At 48.8% G+C, this 9,390-nt stretch overlaps 2 protein-coding genes across 2 annotated transcripts in view; one reads left to right on the top strand and one right to left on the bottom strand.

Moving 5' to 3' along the window:
- Positions 1-4,342, bottom strand: part of Abcd1 (ATP binding cassette subfamily D member 1) — a 26,460-nt gene extending 22,118 nt beyond the window's left edge. The window contains exons 1-2 of the mRNA XM_050124988.1: positions 2,847-4,342; positions 2,108-2,214 (exon numbers count right to left, since the gene is read on the bottom strand). Coding sequence (XP_049980945.1) covers positions 2,108-2,214; positions 2,847-3,772 — 1,033 coding nt within the window. The 5' untranslated portion in view covers positions 3,773-4,342. The remainder of the gene's footprint in view (positions 1-2,107; positions 2,215-2,846) is intronic.
- Positions 4,343-4,506: 164 nt separating this feature from the next.
- Positions 4,507-9,390, top strand: part of Bcap31 (B cell receptor associated protein 31) — a 37,907-nt gene continuing 33,023 nt past the window's right edge. The window contains exons 1-4 of the mRNA XM_050125098.1: positions 4,507-4,649; positions 5,403-5,455; positions 6,179-6,314; positions 8,714-8,814. Of these exons, the coding sequence (XP_049981055.1) occupies positions 6,223-6,314; positions 8,714-8,814 (193 nt within the window). The 5' untranslated portion in view covers positions 4,507-4,649; positions 5,403-5,455; positions 6,179-6,222. The remainder of the gene's footprint in view (positions 4,650-5,402; positions 5,456-6,178; positions 6,315-8,713; positions 8,815-9,390) is intronic.

The raw sequence follows: 9,390 nt of genomic DNA, 5'->3' as shown, positions 1-9,390 counted from the left end.
TTCTTTCTTTCTTTCTTTCTTTCATTGTTTGAGACAGTTTCTCTGTGAAACAGTTCTAACTGTCCTGGAACTAGCTCTTGTAGACCAGGCTGACCTCGAACTCACAGAGATCCTCCTGCCTCTGCCTCCTGAGTGCTGGGATTAAAGGCGTGCACCACCACCGCCCAGCTCCTGCTACTTTCCTAGGACTCTTTGCTGTGAGAAAATTGAATTTTCCCACTAAAACAAGGTGAATATATGCTCAAATCTGGTGGCAGTTGAAGTCAGACAGACCTCAGAGAAGTCTAGAAGTATTGGGAAGTATTCATGGCAAGGTGACTGCGGTGTTTTAAATTCCTCTGCCTCCCACCGCATGCCCAGCAGGGCACTGGTTGTCAAATGTTTTCACTTCTTTCTCTATTTTACTGACACACACTTCATTGTGTATATTCTCACGTCTATTGTAGTACACAGAAACAAAGAGACCATGTGCCCTGCTTAAATTCATATTGCCTGGAGGTGGCAAGCAGTGTAGGAATGTGGACTGAATGGGTTGGGCTGTTAAGAGAACCAGATTTTTTTTTTTAAGTTTTTCGAGACAGGGTTTCTCTGTAGCTTTGGAGCCTGTCCTGGAACTAGCTCTTGTAGACCAGGCTGGCCTCGAACTCACAGGGATCTGCCTGCCTCTGCCTCCCAAGTGCTGGGATTAAAGGCCTGTGCCACCACCACCAGGCCGAGAACCAGATTTTCATTTTGTTTTGAGGTATGGTAGATGGAATTTAGGACATTGGCTATTCTAGCTTTGGGCATGCTAGCTAGGTGAACACTTTACCACTGAGCTATATTCCCAGGCCTAGAGAACCAGACTTCTGTTTTTTTTTTTTTTTTCTTTTGTGACTGGGTTTCATTATATAGTTCTGGATGGTCTGGAATTCTTTATGTAGACCAGAGCCAACTTCAAATTTGTGGCAATTTTCCTGTCTCTGCTTTCCAAGTGCTGGGATTACAGGTATGTATCACCATGCCTGGCTTTTTTGTTATTTTTGAGACAGCCTCACTATGTGCCCAGAAACTCACTATGTAGTCCATGAACTCAGAGTCATCCTCCTGCCTCAGCCTGATAACCAGATTCTTATAAATTTAGAAGCTGATTTAAGATTTACTTTGTTTTTTCAAGCAGGAGGTTGTATACATGTGTATGTAACATGCATATGCACTATCTGAAATTCTAGCAAGAAAATAATACCTTGTTGTTTGCCTGCCAGCCAGCCAGTTAATTCCCTTCTGTAATAAATTGATGACTTGAATCTAGGCCCCTATCTACAGTACATTAGTCAGTGGGACTACTAGAATGGGACATGTGCCTGTACCAAGGCACTCAATCTACCATCATTTCATATAGTTTAAACAGACTAAGGGTGTCCCAGCAAGTGAACTCTATTGTTGAATGTGCTATTTCCTGAAGCTAGCACAGAGGAAGTCTTTCTAAATACCATGCTCTTTCTTTTGCACTTGCACGTTCTGCCTAGGCCTGCTCATATAGCCCAGTTTTCCTCAAACCCAGCCTCTCATTCCTGAAGTGAGTAAACCACCTTGAAGCACCCTGGTAATCTAGGTTTGTGCCTTAAGCTGGGAGCACTGTCAGCTAAGACTGATGGTGTAGCTATGGGTATTGTGCCAAGTGCCTCACCCAAGGCCTGGCTGCTTGCCAAGACCCCTGCAGTCCAGTATTCTGGAGAAGAGAATGAGAGAGGGGTTATAGTGAGGGTGAGGCACTTTTTCTTCTAATCTGAAACTTGACCTGGACCAGAGATGCCTCTTTTTGCAGACCGTAGAGACAGATCCTTTCCAAAAGTCAAGGACAAGCCTGATTCTCTACAAGTTGTGCAGCCAACCTGACAAGGTCCTGGGGCAAGTGGCTACCTGAACCAGGAAACACAGAGACCTTAATGAAATAGGTGCTTGTGTCCCTCCCCCGCTCCGAGAACCGAAACTAGTTGCCAAGGCCCGAGGCAGCTGCAACCACAGGCATAAGGAAGGGGAGGGGCTGCCACAGAATGAAGCTTGCACTGGCCTCAAGTTGCCTTTCCCAGTGTCTGAGGGCTCTCCTGGCCACAGCCCAGCTCACAGAGTGGCTGGAATCTGTGCGGAAGGGCGGCTACAATGGCAGTAGTGGTGGGGGAGCTTGTCAGGCCTAGCGTGCAGTGGCTGAAGCTAGGCCAGGCATCCCTATCCCTGAGAGGGAGAAGGGGAGGGAGGGAGGGAGGGCAGGTTGCTTGCCAAGCCCGTCGGTCACTAGCCAGGCCTGCCTGGGGCTCTGACAGCCTTGACCCTGAGCACCAACACCACTGCAGCTGCTGTGCTGAGCTCTGATTGTTAACCTCTGCTTGGGCTGAGTCATGCCCACAATACCAGCCAGCCCAGCCAGCTAGCTCCATTGGACGCTGGCCTTCAAAGGGCTTACAGATGTAAGAGACTTTAGGTAGCAGGCTGTGTCCTACCATTCCTGCTCCCAGATGGTAAGAGTCTAATTTCTCCCAGTTGGTTACAGGAATGGTTGACTGCAATATTGGAGTGAGCTGAACCAGTAGCATCTCAAACCACTAGAATAGAAAGCTTCAAGTCCAAGACAATTTCACCAAGGAAGCAGAAGTAGCCTAGAGGTTTCAGGCAGCCAGCACGGGGAAGTTCCCACCCAGTGGTGCCATTTCTCCATTTCTGCACCTTAAGACTACAGCCATCCAAGGTCTACCCCAAATTTGTCCCAGTGCTTATTTACAGCTTTAACATCAGCTTGAGAAGGCCTTAGGCTTTCCCTATGGCTTATAGCTGGCTGCCAAGGGTCTCCCAGCCACCTCCTCTCCTACATAAGCAGCATTTCAATCTGCCCCACCTCATGGCCCCCATAGAAGGCAATTTCCTCTGAGTTGGCCACCACTCGAGAGTGCATGTAGCGCAGTTCACCCTTCCGCCTTGCTTCCTCTGCCACCAGCTCTCCAAACTTGGGAGAGAAGGCTCGAAGCACGTTGGCTGTTAAGAACACCACCAGGCCAGCGATGGCTGAGGGCCAGGCTGTGCCAGCTCCTCTGGAGCGAGCAGCTCGAAGTAGAGTGTAGGAGGTCACAGCCACGTCCAGTAGTGGCTTGGTCAAGTTGGAATAGAGGTGGGCTATAGAGGCAGCAAAGGCTACCACATCCTCTGTCAGAGACTGGTCAGGGTTTCGAAGCCGTCCATCCATGTTGCTTACTCGGTAGTAAGTCTGCTGGGAGAAGTAGAGTCTATAGGCATGAGCAACTAGTCGGCTTCGGAAAGACAGAGCCAGCTGGCCCTCTAGGTAGCGGATGGCACTGTTGATGAAAGTGGCAGGAAGGGCGATGAGAAGCCACTGCAGCAGCTGCCAGCTAAAGGCCTGTGGGTCCTTACGAACAATGCAGCGGGCCAGTCTGCCGTCCAGGCGGGCCACATACACAGACAGGAAAGTTCGGCTTACCAGGGCAGTAGAATGCAGGGCCAGCAACCCTGTTTCCCGGCATAAGACTCGGGGGAACAGCAGCCTCAGGAGCACCAGGAGCCGCTGCAGGAATACCCGGTTCATGCCAGCCTTGGCTGCTGTGGCCCCAGAGGCCTCTTGCGTGGGCTCTCCAGCTGGCACCTGAGGGCCCCTGGCAGGAGTCAGACACTGCCGTACTAGAGGGTAGATTTTGTGGACTCCATAGGCTGTGAGTGCCAGAACCACAGCTGTGCGCTTCAGCGTGGTCACCCTCGAGGAGCGTGGAGTGGAAAGCACCGGCATGTCGCCTGGACTGGTGGGCAGGCTGAGGGCTGGTACCACTTACTGCCCAAGGCTGCAGTTCGGGCAGATGCTGGAAGGGCTGTTGCTCTGATCCAGGGCTCGTTGTCTAGGCAACTGGATACCCTGAAATGGTCCCTGAGACTTTAGGCCCCTGGGGTGGTGCTGGGGCCCCTGGATGTTGGCTTAGGATCCTCCAGGGTCGTGGCCTCTTCAGGCAGCCCAGGTGGAGGAAACAGGCTTTCCTCTCTAGATAATTCCTTAGCCCCTGAGGTCAGCTTCGAGAGATTTTAAGCAAAGAGGCTGTCTCTTCCCCCTCTACCTCCTCTAACTGCTTCTCCTCCCACCGCCTCGTGACGCCCCTCCCTGGGGCAACAGGCGGGTTCGTCCTCTCGGCAGCCCGGCTGAAGCTACAGTGACTTTGCCAAGGCCCGGAATTCCCACCCACCTTCCCCCCAGGGGGAATGGGGCGGAGTTGGGGCAGGAGGCGGAGTTGGGGCAAGGGGCACCCCACCCGGTACTCGCCCAACGGCTGGGCCCCACCCCCTCTCTGACCACTGAGACAAGGGATGGCCGCGTAGGCTAGAGAAGCGGCCCTAGCCTTCCCGCCAAGGCTCCTCCGAGCACCACCCTTGCGTGTCCAAAGAGTCAGAGACGCGAGTGGCAGCCAGCCGACAATTCCTCCGAAAACCTAGACAACTGCCCGCGGCCTGGGGGCGGGGCGGGAAACGACAACGGGCGGAGCCTTTGGGGCCTCACAAGAGCTTGTAGGCGGGGCCCAATGCGCGTTTCCGGTTTCCGGTTGCGGGCTAAGGGGCGGGCCGGAGCGGTGGTGAGAGTTTGGTAGTGGCCGTAGGGTGTACGCCTTGTCTGAAACTCGGTAAGCTGAGTGCGCGGGTGTGGCTGCCTCTCGGATCGCCGAGGTTACCCCAGTCCCTTCATGAGGGCAGGAACTATGTGTCTCAGAAAGACTGGGGATTCTGTAAAATCTCTGGATCCGGGCTGACTTAGGAGTCTAGGGCAGGGTCCAGTAGAGGGATGTTGGGGTGGCAGGTGGAGCGGAGCTCGAGGGCGGAGGTCAGTGATGAAACCCTATCCGAGAGAGCTGCCCAGGTGGGCCACCTGGCGCGATGGACTTGGGTGGCATTATGGCGTACTAAGGCTGTTGGTTCCCTTTGGCTTCGGGCGAGACTTTCTGGTTCTGGAACTTTCTCTGGGTAAGGCTTTGAGGTGTTCTGTAGAGACCTGCATTTGTTTTTGGCCTAGATTTCTGTCCTCTAGGAGCCGCTCTTGTGTGTGGGCATTTTGAGGGCACATTAATGCTTCACATTTCATGCATCCGCAGGAGCAGACGGAAGGCCTGTTTAGTTTCCGAAAAGCAGCCTCAGAGGGAGGCTCCTGGGTTATCTGACCCTCCCGGGTGTTGCCGTGGGAGGTTGCTGGGGCCGAGGCAGTGGTGTTTGCAGAAGGTGCAAATATGAACATTGCAGTCCCAGGCCCACTGAAGGAGCGACTGAAAGACTTGCAGCTCCTCTAGCAAAGGCTTCTGGTCTGGGAAGGGAGCCTGATGAGTGCCCTTGTTCATGTACTATTCTTACGAGAAACTTTTTTTTTTTTTTTTTTTGTTAAACAGGTCTAAGGAGTCCGTTGGACTCCCCCCTCCCCCGAAAGGAATCATCAACAAAGGTACATTGTCTTGGTAACACACACATGCTGGAGGGCCATAAGTAACTATTCCAGGCAAGGGAAGTTCGTTACCTGGCTAGCATTGGAGGGGCTCTTGCAGGCCCAAGCATGGCAAACATGGCTCTGGCAGGTCTTTTCCGTCTCCCATTCCCTCTTCCTTGCTAAAAACTGTTAGATTACATTTCTAAAGTTAGCCACCAAGGTCTGTTCCCTTATTTGGCTACTACCTGAGGCTGATACCAAGATCCAGCTATCAAAGTATTGAAGTCCAACAATCAAAAGCCCCCTTTTGAAGTGCCATAATTATCATGTCCATTCAGAATTAACTCATCCTAACACGGGGTTTCCTTTCCCCTTTTACTGCCATTTAACTATGGGCCACGTCTGTCTCTCTATACAGAGGCAGTCTTTTGTCCCAGAGAGACAAATACCTCTTCCCCTTCTCCCTAGATCTCCAACTCCTGTCCTTTGTCTCTCTGGGGCCAAATAAATCTATGTGCTGAGAACATGGTCTTGGGGTATCTTGGGCTAACTTTGCAGTCCCTTTGAAGCATCATTGGCCAAGTATTCCTGCTGAGTTTCAGCCAGGGCTGCACAAGCTCTGAAGCAGAGTGCCAGAGTCTGTTGTGAAGAGTAGCAGCCCCAGCCTCTCCAAGGTCCTTGAACTAGATGTCAGTGACTGCCCAGCTCAAGTGGTTTCTCCTGTTCCCTCTGCCCTACCAGGAGACAAACGCCCATCTCTCTGTTGGAAACCTTTAAGTCACAGGATGAGTCTACAGTGGACTGCAGTTGCTACCTTCCTCTACGCAGAGGTCTTTGCTGTGTTGCTTCTCTGTATTCCCTTCATTTCCCCCAAAAGGTATGGCTAGTAGAGCAACAAGACAAGCATTATGGGGAAGGTGCCTGTCTAACCCTGAACCTTAGAGTTTCTGTGTGTAGAGTTAGTGGACCCTGAAATTGGGGCTAAATGGAAACAAGTAAAATCTGTCTTAGATAAGGGTGACAGGAGGTTTGTTGGTTTGTTTGTTTTTAAATCACCAACCCTGCACACTGTTTTGCCTTGTTACTTCTTCAGTTCCTTTTCTGTGCACCCTGCCTTCTGGTCTTTGTAAAGGAAGATTTATCTTCAGTTTTGTGGCTGATATCCTCTTGCCTACCCTTAGGCCTCAGGGCTGTGGGGATGGCTGTGTGGAAATCAGAATACTTGCACCACAGGCTTTCATTGTTGATTTGGTGACTTTTGTCCTCCTAACTAGCTCTTACTGGCAATACTTAGTAGGCTCATGCGCATTACTCAGCCTATGAAGGATGAAGCCATATTCTCTTTTAACAAACAAGATTTGCTAAAAGTGAATTAGTTACTAATTTTTAAATTATACTTAATACATCAACACATTATCCTTATTTAAATTAATATGTTATAAAATCACCACAGTTAATAATACCTAAGGAATATTCTTGCCAAAACTCATATTGGCATCCACCTTACAGGAAGTATAGAGACCAAAACACTGGCAGGACTGTAGTCTTGGATGTTTTCTAGGACAACTAATTTGGTTCCACCACTCAGGAGGGGAAGGCAGGATCAGGAGTTCAAGGCCTGTTTTGGCTACTTACCAAATTTGAGGCTAGCCATGAGACCCTCCTATCTGAAAATGATAAGGACTGGGGAGATAGCTTGTCAATAAAGTACTTACTGCACAAATATAAGGATCTGAGCTTGATCCCCATCACCCATGTAAAAGCTGAACCAGGTGACGCACTCCTGTAATACAGTTCTTTAGAGGCAAAAACCAGGAGGATCCTAATCAGTCTAGCTGAATCAGTAAGCTCTGGGTTCAGTGAGACATTTGCAAAAAAGAAAGTAGAGAATGATTAGAGAAGATACACACCTAAGGCCCCCCACTCATGCACAGCACCAGAACACACATGTATCCACATATAGATACAAACACAGAAAAAAGTGAAAAAAGGAGAAGGAAGGAGGAACTGATTAAGACCAACTTAAAACACTAAATGCAAATTCAGAACCATGCCATGTCATGTTTCTAGCAAACTAACTTCATTTTTCAATCTGCATTTGATGACAAGGGTGGTTTGCTGACAGGGTCTCAGTATGTAGGCTTGGGACTTGCAGTGTAGATCAGGCTGGCCTCAAACTCACAGAGATCTACCTGCCTCTGCCTCCCAAGTGCTGGGATTAAAGGTGTGTGCCACCATGATCAGCTTGACTTGCTAATTTTTTTAGTACTATGGAACTCCTTCCGAAGACTTTTTAGAGCCATGTCTTGAATGTTGGTTCATGGAAATGATGGAGTGTTTGTGTTCCTTTTTATAACCTAGAGTGGTAGGTGTCTACACAAAAAAAGATTGTCACATATTAGAAAGACAGAAGGAACCAGGCATAGTGGCACACTTCTTTAATTCCAGCAAAGGAAGTCAGAGGCAGGTGGATCTCTGAGTTTAAGGACAGTCTGGTCTACCTAGTAAGTTCTTGGACAGCCAGGGACCTATTTAGTAAGATCCTGCCACAGGGAAAAAAAAAAAGATGAAAAGAAAGACAAAAGGAATAACTATGTTTGTGGCAAACACTCAACTACTACAAGGGAAAGTACAATGAAAACTAAGTTTCCCTTACTAGAGACTGCCAGTATTTTAAGACTGATTTCCAGCCAGGCAGTGGTGGTGCATGCCTTTAATCCCAGCATTCGGGAGGCAAAGGCAGGCAGATCTCTGTGAGTTTGAGGCCAGCCTGGCATACAGAGCTAGTTTCAGGACAGCTAAAGCTGTTACACAGAGAAACCCAGTCTCAAAAAACTAAAAACAAAACAAAAAAAAAAGAGTTCTTTTGCAGGTGAACAAGCATCATTTATTTTTTTTATTCATTCCTCTCTTTCTCTCTCTCTTTCATGTGCATTGGCGTTTTGCCTGCATGTCTGTGTAAACATGTTGGACCCCCTATAATTGGAGTTATAGACAGTTGGAGAGCTGCCACGTGGGTGCTTGGCATTAAACCTGGGTTCTCTGAAGAGCAGCCAGTGCTCTTTACTCTGAACCATCTCTCCATCCCTGACAAACATCTTTTTATTAAGTACTCTTGAACTTAATAAATAGGGGAAACATATAAGCAGCTGAGACTGATTTTTGTACAGGTCCCTTGGCCATTGGAGAAGAGCACCAAGCTGTCTTTACATTTTACTCAGGGTTTGTATTGTGAAGGTACATCTTCTTTAGTGTCTGTCTTCATCTCCTTCACAGATGGCAGAAGATTTTCAAATCCCGGCTGGTTGAGCTGGTAGTGACCTATGGCAACACCTTCTTTGTGGTTCTCATCGTCATCCTTGTTCTGTTGGTCATTGGTGAGTGAGCTGCAGCAGGGGTTGCTCCATGACCAGGTCCTGTGTCATGGCTTCTAAAGCCCCGTGTCATCTTGGGTGGATAAAAAACAAGTTTTACCTTCTCAGAGACAAACTAATCATTTATCTGCAAAGGAGGTGCTATTAGCAAAGCCTTCATTTCAAGAGGTTCCCATAGCAGTCCATGTGGGCTTACATTTAGTGGCTTTTATATACTCTTATGACCACCCGTATTTCCAGGGTACCCTAGTTATTTTAGAACTGATGCAGAGAGAACTAACTGGCCTGTGACATTGGTCCAGATAGTGCTGCTTTTCAGTCATGGAGACAGCAGTGTGGTCTTCTCCATTGAAGCCTGACATCATCTTTTAAAAATTACTTTGTTTTTTAGTTTTTATTTGTTTATTTATCACTGTTACTATTTTTTGTTGTTTAAGATAGAGTCTCTCCACCCAGGCAGAGGCAGGTGAATCTCAATGAGTTCAAGGCTAGCCTGGTCTACAGAGTGAGTTCCAGGACAGCCAGAGATACACAGAGAAACCCTGTCTCGAACACCACCCCCTCCCAAGACAGTTTCTC

Source organism: Alexandromys fortis, unplaced genomic scaffold (genome assembly GCF_014885135.2).
Source record: "Alexandromys fortis isolate MF-2015 unplaced genomic scaffold, M_Fortis_MF-2015_v1.1 scaffold_225, whole genome shotgun sequence".
NCBI classification, from domain to species: Eukaryota; Metazoa; Chordata; class Mammalia; order Rodentia; family Cricetidae; genus Alexandromys; species Alexandromys fortis.
The sequence above is the reverse complement of the archived record's forward strand: the minus strand, read 5'-3'. Positions and strand labels throughout refer to the sequence as shown.